The 22459-nt window shown below is 41.2% G+C and overlaps 1 protein-coding gene across 6 annotated transcripts in view; it reads left to right on the top strand.

Moving 5' to 3' along the window:
- The window catches only part of LOC105478263 (arylsulfatase F), an 84102-nt gene extending 64090 nt beyond the window's left edge, over nt 1–20012 (top strand). For all 6 annotated transcript variants that reach the window (XM_071088291.1, XM_071088293.1, XM_071088294.1 and 3 more), the window contains 4 exons: nt 1727–1861; nt 4452–4614; nt 13420–13544; nt 15795–20012. In XM_071088291.1, coding sequence (XP_070944392.1) covers nt 1727–1861; nt 4452–4614; nt 13420–13544; nt 15795–16177 — 806 coding nt within the window. In that variant the 3' untranslated portion in view covers nt 16178–20012. The remainder of the gene's footprint in view (nt 1–1726; nt 1862–4451; nt 4615–13419; nt 13545–15794) is intronic.
- The last annotated feature ends 2447 nt before the right edge of the window (nt 20013–22459 follow it).

Genomic DNA, 22459 nt, shown 5'->3' with positions numbered 1-22459 from the left:
TTTCTCCACCCTCTTTCTGTTCTGGTCCACGGATTTTCTTGTCGTATCTGTTTAAACTCCTCTGATCTGGATAAAGACTGAGCAATCTCTATTCTTTCTTGAGTTCAAAGACCTTGACATTTTTTGAGAATAAAGACCAGGTATCATGTAGAATGTCCCTTGAATTGGGTTGGTTTGACATTTCCTTCAATGGAAATAGAAGTGATGGTGTGTTCTCAATCCAGTAGATAAGGAAGTCAATTAGCCCCAACAATGGTTATAAAATTCTTCGTCAATGGATTAAATGGTGTCTTCCAGTTTTCCCCACTATAAAGTTACTTATTTTGTCATTAATAATTTGAAATTATTAACTATTTTATGGGAGATACTTTGAGATGAAGCCAATATCTTGGTTCTTATCAAACATTCAATGTCAGGTTTAGCAGCCATTGATCATTTTCTCTTGAATCAATTTTCAGTGCGATTTTTTGCTAAAAGTGCTGTGGTAAAATTTTAAAAGCATTTTAAAGTATAAATTACTTCTTAACTTGCCCTTACCTGTGTGCCTTGGCTCTAGAAGAAAATTTCTAAGGTATAGTACCTTAGGAATGTTAATGTAATGTTTTCTGAGATAACCAACAGCAGAACACACAGAATTAGACACATTTGAGACTAATAGGTTTTTTCATAATTATGCATAATACAGACTGGGTTTGGGAACTCTAGGAATTTGGCTATTTTCCTATAAAAATGATTGAAATTGTGGTTTATTTTGAATACATTCTTCCTCTTTTCACTTGCCCATTGAGTCTAATTCTCCCCACCTAGTCATCCTATTCTCTATTTAAAATATCAAATAAGAAGGGAAGGGAAAATGGTTAGATAAAGAATTACCTACCTAAATCATCTGCAAGAATATGTCAAATAAATTATGTGAACCCAACAGTGGGAGTGTCTTATGCTTGCCTCTGTCTCCTCAAATTCTGTAACAATGTCTGCCTTCCGTGAGCAGAGAGGGTGCATAAACCATGGCTGCCATTCTGTGCAACATCAGAATACCACCACAGTCCTTCTTTTCATATCCAATGGGAAAAACTGTATTTCTCTGTTTAATGTTTTCATTCTACATGAAGGAAATTATCAAGGAGAATTTGCCCTTTTAAATGTTATTAGTAGCAACTGATGTTGATTTGTATTGCCATAGTAATTTCTTCTTGAAGCAGGTCATCTTTTATTTCTTAAAAATTTTGGGCTCTCAGTTTTTTTGTTTTTTTTTTGAGATGGAGTCTCACTCTCTTGCCCAGGCTGGAGTGCAGTGGCACGATCTCAGCTCACTGCAACCTCCGCCTCCCAGGTGTAAGCAATTCTCTGCCTCAGCCACCCGAGTAGCTGGGATTACAGGCCTCTGCCACCATGCCCAGCTAATTTTTGTATTTTTAGTAGAGACAGGGTTTCATCATCTTGGCCAGGCTGGTCTTGGACTCCTGACCTTGTGATCCACCCGCTTCAGCCTCCCAAAGTGCTGGGATTATAGGCGTGAGCCACCACACCCGGCCTCTCAGTTTTTTTTCTTTCAGTTGTTTGTCAATTTAAACTGTTAATGCACATTTCTTTTCTTTTGTGGCTTTTGACATAGTAAGGGTCACACCATCCTTGTTTTCCTTTAGATAGCTCATGCCCATTAGACTTAGGGGTGAAATACCTCATAATGTCATTATTTTTACTTGTCTCTTGTATATTATTTTAGGCAAGATTCTTGATGCTATCGATGATTTTGGCCTAAGGAACAACACCATTGTCTACTTTACATCAGACCATGGAGGGCATTTGGAAGCTAGGCGAGGGCATGCCCAACTTGGTGGATGGAATGGAATATATAAAGGTGAGGAGAGGAACTCACGCAAGTGATCTGGTGGTGAATAAGCTTTTTTTATGGTTCTTATAATTAAAGCGCATGACGCCAAAGAATGAGGCCTGAAAACCTGAGCAAGTTTGTTTAATTTGACTCTTAGTAAAATGAAGTATCGGACCAAGGTCAAGAAAATTGGTCTTATATTTGTTAACATTTCTGTGGAGGGAAGCCATGTATGTAGAGGGAGCATCTAGAAATATGCCTTTCTGACAACCCTATCAAATTATGAGGAGTTAGCACAAGCAGATGCTTTTATGGGGTCTTTAAAGAAATATCCACACATTCATTTAGTTTGTGAGACTATTGAGAGATTAAATGAGGGGGAATGTGGTTCCTAGAGAATAGAGGTCAGAAACCAGGGATCCTTCATCATTAAGAAGTCTGGGCTGGGCGCGGTGGCTCACACCTGTAATCCCAGCACTCTGGGAGGCCGAGACGGGCGGATCACTAGGTCAGGAGATCGAGACCATCCTGGCTAACACGGTGAAACCCCGTCTCTACTAAAAAATACAAAAAACTAGCTGGGCGAGGTGGCGGGCATCTGTAGTCCCAGCTACTCGGGAGGCTGAGGCAGGAGAATGGTGTAAACCTGGGAGGCGGAGCTTGCCGTGAGCTGAGATCCGGCCACTGCACCCTAGCCTGGCCGACAGAGCGAGACTCCGTCTCAAAAAAAAAAAAAAAAAAAAAAAGCAAGTCTGACGCTGTCTTCCAAGGATATAGTATAGCATAGAAAGTAGCGAAGCCTGTCTTGATTTTCATGATTAAATTCACATATACTGACTTTATGTCCTGCTGTAACATTTAGTCCACAAAATAGGTCCATAAGCTACTACATTGGCCAGGTCTAAAATGTGTAACCTGATGTTAGAAGAATGTTATCTTCATCTGTGAAATGAGGATTAAAAAAAGAAAAAGAAAAACAAAGATAATTATCTGGAAAATGTCAAGTATATTTTATCATATGTCTTGAGAGAGATTTTAAAGTATTTTCTATAGGAAAATACGTGGTTATTCATGCAACTACAGATTCCACAGTCTTGGGTTCGGTAGGAAATTATAATTTCTGTATGAACGAGGTAAAGGCTCTGCCTCCATCTTGCAGAGGGTGATGAATGTGTACTCTTTAGAGCGTGTAGCACTGAAGTGTGTATTTAGGACCCAAAACAAATCCTTGGTGGAAATTGTTATTATAGACATTCTATTTTTAAAAAATTCGGTAGTTTTGGGGATACAGGTGGTTTTTGGTTACATAGATAAGTTCCTTAGTGGTGATTTCTGAGATTTTAGTGCACCTATCACCTGAGCATCTACTCTGTACCCAACGTGTAGTTTTTTTTCCTCAGCCCCCTCCCAATCATTCCCCAAAGTCCCAGAGCCCATTATATGATTCTTATGTCTTTGCATTCTTGTAGCTTAGCTCCCACTTATAAGTGAAAACATAGGCTGTTTGGTTTTCCATTCCTGAGTTACTTCACTTAGAAGAATGGCCTCCAGCTCCATCCAAGTTACTGCAAAAGACATTATTTCATTTCTTTTTATAGCTGAGTAGAATTCCATGGTATATGTACACCACATTTTCTTTATCCACCTGTTGGTTGATGGGTACTTAGTCTGGTTCCATATCTTTGCAATTGAGAATTGCATTGCTGTAAACATGCATGTGCATGTTAGATATTCTCTGTTTGCTTATGATAACTGTTTTTAAAAATTTTTGGCTCATGCCTGTAATCCCAGCACTTTGGGAGGCCGAGGCAGGCAGATCACGAGATCAAGAGATCGAGACCATCTGGCCAACATGGTGAAACCCCGCCTCTACTAAAAATACAAAAATTAGCTGGGCATGGTGGCGGGCACCTGTAGTCCCAGCTATTTAAGAGGCTGAGGCAGGAGAATCGCTTGAACCCAGGAGGCGAAGGTTGCAGTGAGCCGAGATCACGCCACTGCACTCCAGCCTGGCAACAGAGCAAGACTCCATCTCAAAACAAAAAACAACCACGACAAAAAATTTTAATTAAAAAAATTAAAACTAAATTAAAAACTTTAATTAAAAAATTTAATTTAATGATGTATTAGAAGGCGGCAGTAAATATGAAAAAACACGAGAATAAAGAATTCTGGGGTGGGACTGCCATTTCAAATAAAATGTTCAGGCACGCCTCATTGAGGTTACTGTGAGTTCCATAATCTTGGGGGCTGGATACAAGAAAAATACTAATTTAAAAAAATATAGGAAATTACTTTGAGCAAAGATATGAGGGAGGTTGGAGATGAAGTAGGTGTGTATTTGAGATAAGAACACTTTAAGTAGAGAAAATAGCCATGCAAATAGAATGTGAGTGTCCAATATTACATATGTTTAGTTATTTAATCAAAAACCTACCAGCAGCACAGGAAAATATAATTCTGTAGACGTGCACTACTTACTCCACTAGGACTCCACATAGAATAGACACTATACAAATGTGATCTCTTTTGATACTAGTTTACCTTTTAAATATATTCAATACTGTGACTATTTTAACTAGGCACAATAATTGAATGTAATTGCATTGTCTTATAGGTGGAAAAGGCATGGGGGGCTGGGAAGGTGGAATCCGCGTCCCAGGAATTGTTCGATGGCCTGGAAAGGTACCAGCTGGACGGTTAATTAAGGAGCCTACAAGTTTAATGGATATTTTACCAACTGTCGCCTCAGTGTCAGGAGGAAGTCTCCCTCAGGACAGGTGATGTCATATAAACTGTTAACAACAGCTTATTTTCACCCTTCTTCCCTCTCAGAAGATGAGAGTGACTCTATCCTGGCAGACCCACGTTTTCCCTAATACCTACACAGTTTTACCTTCCTATATGACTGTGTCTATTCAGCATTCTTCATACGCCAGAGACCAGTCTTTTCTTTTTTTCTATTGAGGTAAAATATACATATATAATTTACCATCTTTACCATTTCTCAGTATACAGTTCAGTGGTAATAAATGTATTTATTTTCTTGTTTTCCCCTTTATCTTCCTCTCGTCTCTCCCCTTCCTGACCTCTGGTCATCACTATTCTACTTTCTATCTTCCTAAGTTTCACCATTTTTTTTTCAGCTCCCACATTGAGTGAGAAGATGTGATGTCTGCCTTTCTCTGGGCTTGGCTTATTTCACTTAAAATAATGGCCACCAGTTCCATTCATGTTGCTGCAAATGACAGGCATTCCTTCTTTTTTTAGGGGTGAATAGTATTCCCTTGTGCGTATATAACATTTTTTTAAAAAGGAATTTGTCTGCTGATAGGCAGTTAGGTTGAACCATAGCTTGGCTATCGTGAAGAGCGCTGTGATAAACATGGAAGTGCAGGCATTCCTCTGATCTGTTGATTTCTTTTCTTTTGGGTATATACCAAGTAGTTGGATTTCTGGATCACATGGTAGCTCTAGTTTTGGTTTTCTGAGGAACCCCCATATTGTCAGAGACCAGTCTTAGATACTAATCTAATGTGGCCCATCTTAGATATTTTAACATTTTCAATTGAGAGAAAGATGGAGACAGGAAGCTTTGGAGATGAAGACATGGTAGGTAAAACTCACTCATCTCTATAAGAAAGGGAAAAATAATCCTAGTCTCTGGTGTGAAGGATCTGGAAGACTGTGAAGAAGGTAGGATGTTTGAGGGTGCTTTGAACTCCATCATGAATACTTTGAATTTCATCAAGAGGAAATCGTTCATACTACATTGCTGCATTCCCCGGCAGCAACCAACCTCGGCAGGTTTGCTGCTGATTGATTGACAGTTCATTGATCACAGCTCTGCAAGGGAATCCAGATAGGTTAGAACCACAACTATGTCTCTCCTCCAAGCCCACAGAGTTCTTGTAATATTTCTTTCTTCATGTAACAAAGCTAATCTATTTCTGAAGAAAAATAGGATAAATCTCAATGTTAATTGTAAACAAAAAGATCCCTCATTTATGTACATAGTTTTTAAAAAGTGAGTTCTTGCTCTGTTGCCCAGACTGGAATGCAGTGGTGCAGTCCTATTTCACTGCACTCTCTACCTCCTGGGCTCAAGCGATCCTCCCACCTCAGACTTCTGAGCAGCTGGGACCACAGGCATGCACCACCACACCTAACCAGTTTTGTCATTTTGTAGGAATGGGATCTTGCTATGTTGCCCAGGTTGGTCTCCAGCTCCTGGTCTCTAGCGATCCTCCTGCTGCAGTCTCCTGAAGTGCTGGGGGTTTACAGGCATGAACCACCACAATTGGCACCCACTCCCCCTTTTCTTACTTGCTTTAGCCAGTAAGGGAATTTGTTGAGAATTTATGTAAAATAATAACAGAATAAAGATTCCTTCTACTTTGAAAAAAAAGTATTTATCAATTTGAGCTAAATAATACATTTCCAAAAAATTATGTAATAGTATTAGTACTAATGCCAATTTTTTAAGTTACCGAGCCAATCATAATCAATAATCTTCCAAGATATGAGTGAAATGCGCTGAGTTTGGGATATTGGTATAGGCTATATTTTGGACTTATAAAGTGCTGAGGAGAATCTCAGTCTCATGGAATATTGGTCTGTGGATGCTGATGAGGATTTGCCTTTACAGAAATTATTTGATTTTTAGGCCAGGCACAGTGGCTTACACCTGTAATGCCAGCACTTTGGGAGGCTGAGGCAGGTGGATTGCTTGAGCCCGGGAGTTTGAGACCAGCCTGGGCAACATGGTGAAATTCCTACAAAAAATACAAAAATTAGCCAGGCATAGTGGTGCACACCTGTAGTCCCAGCTACTCAGGAGGCTGAAGTGGGAGGATTGCTTGAGTCTGGGAAGGTCGAGGCTGCAGTGAGCTATGATCCTGCCACTGCACTGCAGCCTGGGCAACAGAATGAGACTCTGTCTCACAAAAAAAAGGGAAAGAATTTGATTTTTATTTTGATTTTGTCAGAATAAGCTCTAAAAATATTACATCTTCATTCCCATTCCTTCTGCATTTGACTTCACACTTCAATAGAAAACAAAGGTGAATTACTGCAATGATTCTAGAAGATGTGAATACTTTGGTGAAACTACAAGTCACTCCATTTTGCTAGAAGTCTCTAGTAGTTTTTATTATATCAAGAAAAAAGCAGATCCATCAGATGTGTCAAAGCTCGTAAGAAAAAGAAAGTTGCCCCCATCCAACGAAGGAAGCTTACACTTGGTTTTAGCCAGTGAAGGCAATTATTTTGGATTGATAGATAAAACCTGTGTATTTGATGATAGATAAAAACCTGTGTGTTTTGCTGTTACTTAGTTATTCATATAAAGTCAAACGAATATTGATCAGGATGAAAAGCAGCTTAAAAAAATAAGACAAAGAAATTAAGACTATATTTCATGGTTTTCAAAATTTTTGTTATAAATTTTTATATTTTCTCCCCTCCCTCTCCAAAAAAATGTTAGGTTCTGTTGGCACTAATACAGAAAAGAAAAATATTTTAGAAGTCATGGTTAACTTACTGAAAAACAAACTATCAAGAACTAATTAAGACACACCCCCAAGTTTGCCTTTCTAATATTTAAAAATATATGTTTGATGTTAGTAGATAGTGTCAACACACTAAGGCTGGAATTTATTTTATAATTTTCGGGACTGAACTTTAGATAAAGACGTTTTTATTTTCTGTCTGAAAAGAAGTTAGGCATTGATGATGCTAACACAGGAAAGAAAGTATACTTTATATTTTATTTTTATTGATTTTATTTTTGAGACAGTTTTGCTCTGTTGCCCAGGCTGGAGTGCAGTGGCACGATCTCAGCTCACTGTAACCTCTGCCTCCCGGGTTCAAGTAATTCTCATGCCTCAGCCTCTCAAGTAGTTGGGACTACAGGCACACATCGCCACACCTGGATAATTTTTGTATTTCTTATAGAGATGGGTTTTCACCATGTTGGCCAGACTGGTCTTGAACTACTGACCCCAGTGATCCTCCCTCCTCAGCCTCCTAAAGTGTTGGGAGTTACAGGTGTGAGCCATCGTTTCCAGCCCAGAAAAAATATTTAAAAAACCACTGTGAAGTTGTTGCAAAAAGAACCTATCCGAAAAACTATGGAGAAGCCCAGTTTCCATGTTCTACCATTTAGAAATAGTTGTTTTAAGAAGTCTGTCACTCCACATAGCCCAACAGCCTGTTAGGGAGAAGGGAAATGTCCTGGCACAATATTGCTACGTTGCATGAGGGTGGAAGGCAACTGCTGCCAAGTTCCAGCCGTTGTCCTCATGTTAAAAAGAAGAACGAGTTGATTGGAGTCACTCATCACTCCAGTGCATTCTGCGCCATGAGATTAGACGCTTATTTGATCAGAGGTTTAGGGTTATGAGTTTGGTGTCCTTGATAAGATGTATAGTACAGCTGTCCTTTCCTGCCTGCAACCATGACTCCACTAGCCACAGGCTAAGTCCTCAGAGGATGCACCATCTTTGTAGTTAAATGCGAAGTGGAAGAAAATCGCGAAGATGTCTAAGGCACTGTGGTGGGAGACCTAACCTCAGTTTCACGTACAGGTTGGCGTGCGGGGTACTACTCATCAGGTTGATTTTTTGGTTATTCCTATGCTTGGTTCTCCCAAGCCTCTTTATTTGAATTCATGACTTCTTTGGCATGTGCGTTGACCAGTTAAATACATCCTTGCTAATAGAGAATAGCTCTACTATGTAGAAGGGAACAAAAAGCAAATTCACAGTATCAGGCTCACTGTCTATGACACCAGCAGCATGAGGGCCTATGGATACCTGTCTCCCATCTCCTTCAATCCCCAACACAATGAAATCAACAAGAAGAACTCAAAAGCGGCTCTCACCTGTACAGAAATGAAGGATGCTAATACTCTAAAAGCCAAATAGTAATTTATTTTTAGAATTAACACAATTTGTTTCACCACCTCACCACAGAAAACAGATAAAGCAAATTACAACCAAAAATAGAGATGGACAGATTTATAACCAGAGATCCTGAACAAGAGAGTAGAATAAACAAAAAAGAAAAGTAAAGATAAAACAGAGGAAACCACTAATGTGTAGAAACATGGGAATCTGAGGATGCAATGGTTTATCAAAGTGTTGGGGAAAAATGACTTATCAGGTATGTGGTTTACCAATACAGCTGTCCCTTGGTATCCGTGGGGGGTTGGTCTTAAGACCCCACATGGATACCAAAATACCCAGATGCTCGTGTCCCTGATATAAAATACTGTAATATTTGCATATCACCTACACACATCCTCTTGTATATATTAAATCATCTCTAGATTACTCATAATACCTAATACAATGTACGTAAATGCCACATAAAATAGTTGTTATATTGAATCCTTTAGGGAATAATGACAAGAAAAAGCCTGTACATATTCAGTACAGACAAGACCGTCCCTAAAAGGACCGTAAGCCTAAATGTAAACCCAAAATTATAACACTTCTAGATAAAAACATGGGAGAAAATTGCTGTAATAGTCAGATAAGAAAATAATTGTTTTTAGATTTATCAAAAAAGTCACAAGCTATAAAAGAAAAAAATGATAGATTAGTCATTATCAAAATTTAAAATTTCTGCTTTTCAAATGTCAATATCCAGTAAATAAACATGTGACCTCAGTCCATTAGTGGAGAAAAAAGGAAAAGAAAGAAAAAATTAAAATATTAAATACGAACTTAAAAGAAAGTTGAAAAGAAAAGAAAAAGACAAGCCGTGAAGTAGAACCAAATAGTCATCCGTCTGAACTCAGAGGTTCTGCATCTGCAAATTCAATCCGCTGCAGATCAAAAGTATTTCATAGGATTTTCTAGAATAAAGAATCTAGAATAGACTAAAATGTTTTGAAGAAGAAAATCGTTTGAAGACTCACTACATAATTCCAAAATTTACTGTAAAGCTAGAGTAATCAAGATGGTGCCGTGTTGATATGAGGGTTTCAGTGGATCAACAGAAGAGGGAAGTCCAGAAATTGATCAATATATATATTGCATTTCAACAAATGCCCAAAATAATTCGGTAGAGGTAGGACTGTCTTTCAATACATGACACTAGAACAATTGGACATCAAAATGCAAGAAAAATAAATCTCAACCTATATCTGACACCACATTAGAAAATTAACTCAATACGGACCATAAGCCTAAATGTAAACCTGAAGCTATAAAACTTCTAGGTGAAAAAATAGGAGAAAATCGTATGAAATATTTTTGATCTGCAGTTGGTTGAATTCGCAGATGCAGAACCTCTGGGCCGGACGCGGTGGCTGACGCCTATAATCTCAGCACCTTGGGAGGCCGATGCAGGTGGATCACTTGAGCTCAGGAGTTCCAGACCAGCCTGGCCAACATGGTGAAACCCCATCTCTACTGAAAATACAAAAGTTAGCCGGGCGTGGTGGCGGGCATATGTAATTCCAGCTACTTGGGAGGCCGAGGCAGGAGAATCGCTTGAACTCAGGACCGGGAGGTTGCCATGAGTCGAGATCGCGCCACTGCACTTCAGCCTGGGCGATAGAGTGAGACTCTGTCTCAAAAAAAAAAAAACCTGTGGATACAAAGGGATGATTATTTTCTTCCACTCCATGGCTTGTCTTTTTCTTTTCTTTTAAACATTTTTTTTTTTAAATTTTACTTTAAGTTCTGGGATACACGTGCTGAACGTGCAGGTTTGTTACATAGCTATACATGTTCCATGGTGATTTGCTACACCCATCAACCTGTCACCTAGGTTTTAAGCCCTGCATGCATTAAGTATTTGTTCTATTGCTCTAAACTTTTTAAAATTAATATTTAATATTTTAATTGTTTTCTTTTCTTCTTTTTCCCCACTAATGGACTGAGGTCACATGTTTATTTTCTTGACATTGCCATTTGAAAAGCAGAAGTTTTATATTTTGATAATGGCTAATTTATCTTTGTTTCTTTTATAACTTGTGATTTTTGTGATAAAACTTAAACAAATTTTTTTCTTATCAAAAGATCACAGTGATTTTCTCCTATGTTTTCACTTAGAAGTTTTATAGTTTCAGGTTTACATTTAGGCTTATGATCCACATTGAGTGAATTTTTTAATGTGGTTTGAGGTATAGGCTGAGATTTATTTTCCTTGCATTAGGATATCCAACTTTTCTACTGTCATTTATTGAAAGACAGTCCTATCTCTACTGAACTATTTTGAGCATTTGTTGAAAAGCAGTATACGTATCGGTCAATTCCTGGACTATCCTATTTCATTGATCCATTGAAACCCTTATTTCGGCCGGGCGCGGTGGCTAAAGCCTGTAATCCCAGCACTTTGGGAGGCCGAGACGGGTGGATCACGAGGTCAGGAGATCGAGACCATCGTGGCTAACACGTGAAACCCCGTCTCTACTAAAAAAATACAAAAATTAGCCGGGAGCGGTGGCGGGCGCCTGTAGTCCCAGCTACTCGGGAGGCTGAGGCAGGAGAATGGCGTGAACCCGGGAGGCGGAGCTTGCAGTGAGCTGAGATCCGGCCACTGCACTCCAGCCTGGGGGACAGAGCGAGACTCCGTCTCAAAAAAAAAAAAAAAAAAAAAAAAGAAACGCTTATTTCAACACTACACTGTCTCAATTACTCTAGCTTTATAGTAAATCTGGGAGTTATGTAGTGAGTCTTCAAACTATTTTCTTCTTCAAAAAATTTTAAACCACTCTAGGATCTTTATGTTCCCATGTAAATTTTAGAATAAGTTTCCTCATTTCATCATAAACCTTTCTGAAATTGATTGCTTTAAATCTATAGATCAATTTGCAGAAAATTGATGTCTTAAAACACTGAATTTTGCAATCAATAAATATAGTTCATTTCTCCATTTATTTCTCTTATTAGGTGCTTTGTGGCTTTTCTCATACAAATTTTTCACATAAAAATGCTATCCCTAAATACTTCGTGCTTTCTTATGTTATAGTACATGATACTTTTAAAATAATGTCATTCCCAGCCATTCATTGCAAATATATAGTCATTTTTAAAAGTTGATGTTGTACTGTGTGATCTTGCTAATCTTACTCATTATTTCTGGCAGGTTTTTCGGTGATAATTAACATAGGAAATCATTGTATCTGATAGTAAATATAGTTTTATTTCTTCTCAGATCCTTTTTAGGCAGGGCGCGGTGGCTCACACCTGTATTCCCAGCACTTTGGGAGGCCAAGGCAGATGGGTCACCTGAGGTCAGGAGTTTGAGACCGGCCTGACCAACATGGTGAAACCGCTTCTCTACTGAAAACACAAAATTAGCCAGACGTGGTGGCACAAGCCTGTAATCACAGCTACTCAGGAGGCTGAGGCAGGAGAATTGCTTGAACCTGGGAGGTGGAGGTTGTATTGAGCCGAGATCGTGCCATTGCACTCCAGCCTGGGCAGCAAGAGCAAAACTCCGTCTCCAAGACAAAAAAAAAAAAAAAAAAAAAAAAATTCCTAACTGGGAACAGTGGCTCATGCTTGTAATCCCAGCACTTTGGGAGGCTGAGGCGGGTAGATCCCCCGAGGTCAGGAGTTCAAGACCAGACTGACCGACATGGAGAAACCCCATCTCTACTAAAAATACAAAATTAGCTGGGTGTGGTGGTACATGCCTGTAATCCCAGCTACTCGGAAGGCTGAGACAGGAGAATCCCTTGAACCCGGGAAGCAGAGGTTGTGGTGAGCAGAGATCACGCCACTGCCCCCAGCCTGGGCAACAAGAGTGAAACTCCATCTCAAAAAAGAAAAAGAGAAAAATCCTTATCTGGGATGTATTATTATGTGTCCCATTACAAAGCAGCTTTTATTATTATTGCTTTCTAATATAAGGCATGAGATCTATTCTCTAATATAAATTTTTAAAATTCATTTTAGTTTAGATTCAGGGGCCCATGTGCAGGTTTGTTATTTGGATACATTGTGTGATGCTGAGGTTTCTATCAAATTCGTCACCCAAGTAGTGAACATAGTACCCAGCAGGTAGTTTTTCAACCCTTCCCTCCTCCCTGCCTCCTGCGTTTTGGAGCCCTCCAGTGTCTCATGTTCCCGTCTTTATGTTCATGTGTACCCAGTGTTTAGCTCCCACTTATAAGTGAGAACATGGTGCTTGGTTTTCTGTTTGTGCGTTCATTTACTCCATTTCTCATATAAAATTAGAAGTATGTGACTTTTAATGATTCCATAAAATTTTTTCAAAGGGTAGCAATATGATTGCAAATGAAGTTCAGATTTATGAAATTGCCACCAATTGCTGAGCTGCGGAGAGCCTCTGTGTCACAGCCAAGGCGATCCGATCTTTTCGCCTTTGGGGCATGCATTGTCACATTCCTCGGCCTCATCATTTCAGGATCAAAGCTTAGCTTTCTTCCCTTACCCACTGGAGTGTAATCTCCCAGAGAGCATGCGTGAGTTTTCCTAAAGACTTAGTACCTGTCGTCTGGCCCTCAGGCATGACGCAGTCTTCACCAAGTACTCTTCAGGTAGCTTGGGACCAAACGTCCCTTCTCTCCCTTCTCCTTGTCTGCACTGTCTGTGTCTCTGCAGGGTCATTGACGGTCGAGACCTCATGCCCTTGCTGCAGGGCAACGCCAGGCACTCGGAACATGAGTTTCTGTTCCACTACTGTGGCTCCCAGCTGCACGCCGTGCGGTGGATCCCCAAGGATGACAGTGAGTGCTCAACCCGTTGCTTCCTGTTCCCTGCCAGGAGCAGGGTCCCTCAGGTGTATCCTGAACACATTCTTCCTTTCCTCCCTGGACCGGTCCTTTCATTCCAGGGCTGTCACTGAACACATGTTTTTGGAGAAGTTTCTCAGAATTGCTCTTTTGCAGAAAGGCAGGTGGGGGTAATGGAGATGCTAACTGGTTTCACTTAATTATCTCAGCAGATGCACATACATTAAAACATCACATTGTGCCTGGAAAATCTATGCAATTTTTACTTATCAATTACACCTTAATAAAGAAAACAGATGTATGAACATAAGATTTGCCTATAAAGTCAGGGAGACACTTTTAAGAAACATACATTTTTAGCTGGGCGTGGTGGCTCACGCCTGTAATCCCAGAACTTTGGGAGGCTGAGGCGGGCAGATCAGTTGAAGTCAGGAATTTGAGACCAGCCTGGCAAACATGGCGAAACCCTGTCTCTACTAAAAAATGCAAAAATTAGCCGGATGCGGTGGTACACGCCTGTAGTCCCAGCTACTCGGGAAGCTGAGGCAGGAGACTCGCTTGAACCCAGGAGGCAGAGGTTTCAGTGAGCTGAAATCACGCCACTGCACTCCAGCCTGGAAGACAGAGTGAGACTCCATCTCAAACAAAAACAAAGCCAAAATATATATATACATTTTTAGAAACAGGACTGATGTCTGCTGGGAAATGTGTATATCATTTTACCAGGGGATTCTAATGTTCTCATTTTGTTGTAAGGATTGCATAATATTTAGCATTGACCTGTGGGCAAAAAGAAACCCAAGGACCAGCCTTGAGAAGATGGAAGAAGACAAGAGAAGCCAGCACCGTGGGCGCATGCCTCTGATGTGCTTACTTTCTTTCTTTCTTTCTTTTTTTTTTTTTTTTGGAGATAAAAAAATACTTATTGCGTATCTTCTATGGGCAGGTTATTTTGTAGGCATAAGTTGTCATGGCTAAACTTTCTTTCTTTCTTTTTTTTTTTTTTGAGACGGAGTCTCACTCTGTCGCCCAGGCTGGAGTGCAGTGGCGCGATCTCGGCTCACTGCAAGCTCTGCCTCCTGGGTTCACGCCATTCTCCTGCCTCAGCCTCTCGAGTAGCTGGGACTACTGGCGCCGCCACCACACCCGCGCTAATTTTTTGTATTTTTAGTAGAGACAGGGTTTCACCATGTTAGCCAGGATGGTCTCGATCTCCTGACCTTGTGATCTGCCTGCCTCGGCCTCCCAGAGTGCTGAGATTACAGGTGTGAGCCACCAGGCCTGGCCGGTCATGGCTAAACTTTCATTTATAAAAATCAATTCTAGACAGACTAAAGATAAAATGTAAGATTAAAAGTGTTAGAAGAAAATGAGTTTATGACCCAGAAATTGGAAGTTTTAAAATTTTTTTAAAAGTGACACACACGTAATAATATGCACACATTGCACATGAAAATTGGGGGTATCTAGTGATATTTTGAGATGGGCAATGCATAGTGATCAGAGTAGAATAATTGGCACATCCATCATCTCAAACATGCATAATTTCTTTGTGTTGGGAACATTGAATATCCTCCTTCTAGCTGTTTGTAACTATGTAACATGTTATTATTAACTATAGTCATTCTACAGTGTTTAGAACAGGGGTCCCCAACTTTTTTGGCATCAGGGACCAGTTTTGTAGAAGACAATTTTTCTGCAGACTGGGGTGTGGGGATGGTTTTGGGATGATTCGAGCACATTACATTTATTGTGCACTTTATTTCTATTATTATTACATTGTATCATATAATAAAATAATTCTACAACTCATCATCATGTAGAATCAGTGGGAGCCTGAGCTTGCCTTCCTGCAACTTAATGGCCCCATTTGGGGTGATGGGAGACAGTGACAGATCATCAGGCATTAGATTCTCATAAGGAGCACACAACCTAGATCCCTCGCACGGGCAGTTCACGATAGGGTTCGTGCTCTTATGGGAATCTAATGCAGCCACTGATCTGACAGGAGGCGGAGCTCAGGCAGTAATGCCAACAACAGGGAGTGGCTGTAAATACAGAGATGAAGCTTCACTCTCTCGCCCCACCACTCACCTCCTGTGTGTGTGACCAGGTTCTTAACAGGACACGAACAGGTACCAGTTCGTGGCCTGGGGATTGGGGGCCCCTGCTATAGAACGCTAGGACTTCCTTTGATGTGGCTGAAATGCGCATCATTTGACGAGTCTCTCTTTTCTCCTCCAGGTGGGGCGGTTTGGAAGGCTCACTATGTGACCCCGGTGTTCCAGCCACCAGAAGCTGGTGGCTGCTATGTCACCTCGTTATGCAGATGTTTCGGAGAACAGGTTACCTACCACAACCCCCCTCTGCTCTTCGATCTCTCCAGGGACCCCTCGGAGTCCACACCCCTGACACCTGCCACAGAGCCCCTCCATGATTTTGTGATTAAAAAGGTGGCCGACGCCCTGAAGGAACACCGGGAAACCATCATGCCTGTGACTTACCAACTCTCAGAACTGAATCAGGGCAGGATGTGGCTGAAGCCTTGCTGTGGGGTGTTCCCATTTTGTCTGTGTGACAAGGAAGAGGAACTCTCTCAGTCCCAGGCTCCTAATGAGAAGAGATAATTACAATCAGGCTACCAGAGACCACTATCTTTGGTGCTTTCAAGTTTGCAAGGAGTGCATTTAAGAGCCAATAAATTAATCTACCGTTCCAGATTATTAAAGGCCCACTGGTGATTCCACTTGCTGCTTTTTTTTGGATTCCTGTGGATAAATGTTGATTGAAATTTGTTTTATTTCCCGAAAGTCTATAATTTATTAATTCTCTCGTAAAATATCCACACAATGACTGCTGATAATGTCACTGCAGAATTGCTACTTCTTCTGTTTTTCGCCCAGTCTCCACCTTGCCTATTGCCAGCACCATCATTGGCCTTTGCAGTCTTCGTGACTTTCTTTGCTCTGTTCTTACATTCCACTTGCTGTTTCCTTGAGGTCTTTTTCTTCTCACATGGACTGTGTCTTGCAAGTCTATGTTTGGGTTCATTTTTCTTTGCATAAACTGAAGATTTGTAAATCATGCCAAAACCAGTCATCTTGCTACCACCAAAATGAGTTCTGAATATGAATACAAGGAGGACATCCTGGCTGGGCACAGGGGCTCACTCCTGTAATCCCAGCACTTTGGGAGGTCGGGATGGGTGAATCACTTGAGGCCAGGAGTTCGAGACCAGCCTGGCCAACATCATGAAACCCCGCCTCTACTAAAAATACAAAAATTAGCCAGACGTGGTGACACATGCCTGTAATCCCAGCTACTTGGGAGGCTGAGGCAGGATAATTGTTTGAACCTGGGAAGTGGATGTTGTAGTGAGCAAAGATTGCGCCACTGCACTTCAGCCTGGGTGACAGAGCAAGACTCCATTTAAAACAAAAACAAAAACAGGACATCCTCTGTGTGGTCTTGTCCGTTTTGGCTAGCTTTTCCTGAATTTCTGTCTTAGATACTGTTGCCTTCCTGGGGTGAAGGACATCGATGACCATTTGTTGCCTCTGAAGAAGTTGGTAGCTCATGACCCTCCTGTGTGGATAGTTACCGTGTCATTCATGTTGACAGCTGAGTGCACTGGTGCAATCATAGCTCACTGCAGCCTTGAACTCCTGGGCTCCACAGCAATCCTCCCAGTTCAGCCTCTGGAGTAGGTGGCACTGCAGACACATACCACCACACCCAGCTCTCTTTATTCTTTTGTAGAGAATGGGTCTTGCTATGTTGCCCAGGCCAATCTCAAACTTCTGTCCCCAAGTGATCCTCCTGCCTCAGCCTCCCAAAGTGCTGGAATTATAGGCATGAGCCACTGCACCAAGCCTCGTTTCCATTTTCTAAACATGTCTTTCCGTGCCAGAAAACAGGCACCTACAGACACCTGTGCCATCTGCCCAGCTGCTTTGCTCTAAATATAAGGCCCTGTGTCAACAGGAGGCAACATAGCAGGCATTGAAACAGTGCATTAAGAGAAACAAGTCTGAACGTGGCCACTAACCAACCAAAAGGGTTTATGTTTGTCAACAATACATAGAAACTGAATCAAGAGTGGTGCAATAATTCAGCAAAACGCGTGTGAACCCAGAAAGTCTGAGACAGTTTTTTCAGTTAACTTAGAAAGTTTCTTTTGCCAAGGTCAAGGACGTGCCCGTGACACAGCCTCAGGAAGTCCTGACAACAAGTGCCCAAGGTGGTCGGGGCACAGCTTGGTTTTATACATTTTAGGGAGACATGAGACATCAATCAACATATGTAAGAAGTACCTTGGTTTGCTTTGGAAAGTCGGGAACCACCTGAAGCAAGGGCTGGAAGACTTGAAGTGGGAGGGGACTTTCAGGTCACAGATGGTGAGACACAAACGGTTGCATTCTTTTGAGTTTCTGATGAGTCTTTCCAAAAGAGGCAATCAGATGTACGTCTATCTCAGTGAGCAGAGGGGTGACTTTGATTAGAATGGGAGGCAGGTTTGCCCTGAGCAGTTTCCAGCTTGAGTTTTCCTGAGTCATTTTGGGGGCCCAGGATATTTTCCTTTCACACGTGCTAGCACTGAGTGACATAGCAATTGGTCTCCTGGCAGTCTGGAAATTTCAGCAACAGCTGATAAGCCATTGCCTCTCCTGAGCAGCCAAGTTCTAGAAAGCAAAGGGAAGTAGGCATTAGCAACCTGGGAGGAGCACTGCTTTGATTCCCCCAGAATGTGCCAGAGCGTTGATGAAGTCTCTTATTTCCTTCTTAATTCAGCCTCTTGATTTAGGTATAAACACTCGTGTGAGATTGCCCAGAGCTGCCATAAAAATCACCATAAACTTGGTGGTTTAAGAAAACGGACGTTCATTCTTCCACCACTCTGGAGGCTAGAAGTTCAGAAATCAAGGTGCTTCCTCGGAGGCCCTGGGTAGAATCTATCCTTGCCAATCCTTGACATTCCTTGGCTTGTGGACACATCGCTCCAATCTCTGCCTTTGTCATGACATGAATGTCTACGCCCTGGGTCTTTAAATCTTTCTCTCCTTATATAGAGAGAGTATAGTCATACAGAATTTAGAACCCACCTTCATCTAGTATGACCTTGTTTTCTCTTGATGGCATCTTTAAAGATCCTATTTCCAAATAAAGTCTCATGCACAGGTACCAAGGTTTAGGACTTTAATGTAACCTTTGAGGAGGTCATAATTTAATCTGTTGCACCCCTATATACCAAGAAGAGCACCTGGGACTTGGAAATGCTCTGTAACTTGCTCAGGAGAACACAGCTTAGGTGTTACTGGGCTGGGACTGGGACCCTAGCCATGCCAACCCCAAATTTCCATGTACATCAACCCTATGATGTTGAAGTAGGAGGCAGGACTTGACTCCAGAGGTGGGGGTTGGACACCAGACCAGATTGAGGGCTAGCTAAAACAGGGCAGACTGAAGCAGCTTTCAGTCAAACACGCCCATCAGTGTGCCATGTCAATTTACCATTGCCATGGCAATACCCAGGAGTTACCACCCCTTTCCATGGCAATGACGCAATAACTCAACGATTACTACCCTTCCCCTAGAAATTTCTGCATAATCCACCCCTTAATCTGCATGCAATTAAAAATGGGTATATATTTTGGGAGGCTGAGGTGGGCAGATCATTTGAGGTCAGGAGTTTGAGACCAGCCTGACCAACATGGTGAAACCTTGTCTCTACTAAAATTACAAAAAAATTAGCTGGGTGTGGTGGAGCATGCTTGTAGTCTCAGGCACTCAGGAGGCTGAGGCAGGAGAATCGCTTGAACCCGGGAGGCAGAGGTTGCAGTGAGCCAAGATTGTGCCACTGTGCTCCAGCCTGGGTGACAGAGTGAGGCACAGTCTCCAACAAGGAAAGAAATAAAAATAAAAATAAATGGGTATAAAAATATGACTTCAAAACTGCCCTGAGCTGCTCCTCTCTGCCTGCAGGGTAGCCCTGTTCTGCAGGAGCAGTCACGGAGCTGTAACACTGTCACTTCCTTAAAGCAGTTTTCTTCTACCTCTGGTTTGCCCCTGAATTCTTTCCTAAGCTAAGCCAAGAACCCTTGTGGGCTATTCTGAAAATACCTTAACCTGAACCATTTTGAGACTCACCTGTCCTCCAGGAGTGTCTTTCAAAGGTGCAACCCCAGGAGTGACATAATCATGTGTGTTCGTCAATTTGCAATTGCAAAAATGTGGAACCAGCCCAAATGCCCATCAATCAACAGGTGGATAAAGAAATTGTGGTATGTACATGTACAAATAAATACTAATCGGCCATGAAAAGAAATGAATTAATGGCATTCGCAGCAACCTGGATGGGTTTGGAGACTAAGTGAAGTCACTTAGGAACGGAAAACCAAACATCGTATGTTCTCACTCATAAGTGGGAGCCAAGCCATGAGGATGCAAAGGCCTAAGTATACACAATGGACTCTGGGGACTCTGGGGGAAAGGGTGGGAAGGGGGTGACGGATAAAAGACTACAAATTGAGTGCAATGTATACTGCTCAGTGATGGGTGCACCAAAATCTCACAAATCACAACTGAAGAACTTACTCATGTAATCAAACACCACCTGTTCCCCCAAAACCTATGGAAATAAAAAAAAATTAGAAAACTATGTGTGTTTGTCTTAATTTAATGGACATATACTGTTGCCTTGTCTTTACTAAGGAGTAATATGAACGTGTCAAGTGAAAGACAAATAACTGTCTTAATATTAACTATTAAACTAGGATATCTTTTTCCTAAGTGATTTGGGGCAACCATATTAGATCTTATTTGTCCACAAAAGAATTCCTTACAAAGGCTGAGCAATTTCTCTGCCACTCTTTAAGATCTCTAAAACATCGTCATTTTCTCATCACTGTTAGGAGGAGGTTCACCTTGAATTTAGAATACCCTAGAACAGAATCTTAGGATTTTAGCCTGAGAAATAACTTCTGAAATCTTCTTCTCAAATGCTCTTATTTTTGCAGATGAAGAACACAGAGTGTGGAGACATGAGGAGGCTTTGGTGAGTCTACACTGTAAAGGGAGCAGGACCATGAGGTCTGGACCCAAGGTTGTCAACCCCACATGCAAGGTCCTTCTCCCTCCCTGGCTCCTGTCCTTCCATTTTCTTTAACCACATGCCAAGGAGACGGGAGTAGATAAAAGCAAGCTATGTATCACCAAGGGAACACGTTCTTTTCCACACAGTGGTGTTCAGAGGTGGAAAGAATGTTCTCTAGGGTTTGACACAATGGGGTGAATGGGAATTGTTCTTCTTACCAACTAAATATCTTTGTACATATTCCCTAATCTATGTATACTTCAATTGTTCCATCTGTGAAATGCAACTAAAAAGTTTATTACGGGACTTACAAAGATTAATGGAGATACTATCTCTAAAAGACTTTGCACACAGCCCACAGGCCCATAGGTAGCTCTTAATAAGTATTATATTTCCTTTTCCAGTGGTTACTTTGAAAGTACCTTAAGATTAAAATTGAAAGAACGTCATCTATCAAAATGATACAAACCTTTGCCATTGGTCTAAACACTCCAAACTCAATGCTTGATTAACCTATCATGACCCATTGCATCAAGAAAATTACCTTCACCTGCCTTGTCTATCTGAGGTGGTCAATATTTTCCATATGCCCCTTAAGCCCTTAATTAACCTTTTTCCCTAAATAGAAAGATAAATTATACAATTCAGTTTACAAATATAGTTACTTAAGGAATGTCTATTATTTCCTCATTCTGAATTATCCTTTAAATAATTTATATTCTTTCCTTCGCATCGAGGAACACAAGCCTGATTGAGCAGTGCGTGTTTTTAACCATTAGATGAATGTAAACACTAGGTGGCATGCTAACACAGCTGCTTGCACAGCTTGCTCCAGATTCCTAATACGATAAATGTGTACATTGATTGCATTTTTGTAAAGATAGCGTACATTTTAACTTTATTCTTGGAAGAGGAATTTGTAAAGGAAAGACACCTTTTTCAACCCATGCTGTTTGATTGAATCCAGAAATTCACCTCCACCTACTTTATCCATCTGAGATGGTCAGTATTTTACATAAGCTCCTCAAACCCTTAATAGCTTTGAAGGAATGGAATGCATTGCCTAAAGTTTCAGACAGGAATAACAGAAAGCAAAAATTAGAGAAAGACAGACAGAAGGGTAGCGGTGGAGAGAGAGTGAGACAGAAGTATCAAAGTGCATCATTTATCATCTGGATTTTTCTAAGCACATACATTTTAATTACAACTAGTATGTGTGATCTGTGCTACTCATTCACCCCTCAGAGGGTGAACATAAATGGAGAACCTAGAATAATCCAGACACTGGTCTAAATTTGGAGAAAAGATACATAGTTTCTTCTGTCTCAAGGCCGTGTTCCGAGGATGAGTAAAGCAATGTGAATTAGAGTTGAGATGGGCCAACAATAAATAATCTCAAAAGGCTTGGCTGAAAGCAGCACCCGCACCTCAGATCTTGGCTATAATTTAGCTAAGGAAGCAGTGTATTTAGGAGCCTACTTGCAATGATTTTTTCCAATCCAAATCTTTTATGAAATTTGACTTGGGTGGTACAGGGATTCAAGAGCAAATCCCAAATCGGATGGACCCACAAATAGTAAAGACTCCTAGGGTTAGGGTTATAGGGTTTTCCTTACTCAGATCTGCCAGTGGTCTCAGAAGCCCTGCCTCTGGCTGGAGCGGGTTTCCTTAGCACTGTTGTAAAAAACAGCGGGGGACACAGGAAGTACACATTGCATGGAAGCACAGTTTGTATGGGTGGATACCTTGGGGTGATTTATGGTTAGTTGCCCGGCCACCTCTTGGTGATGGTAATTGAGCAATGGACATTTTCCAG

Source organism: Macaca nemestrina, chromosome X (assembly GCF_043159975.1).
Source record: "Macaca nemestrina isolate mMacNem1 chromosome X, mMacNem.hap1, whole genome shotgun sequence".
Classification (NCBI taxonomy): Eukaryota; Metazoa; Chordata; class Mammalia; order Primates; family Cercopithecidae; genus Macaca; species Macaca nemestrina.
The sequence above is the reverse complement of the archived record's forward strand: the minus strand, read 5'-3'. Positions and strand labels throughout refer to the sequence as shown.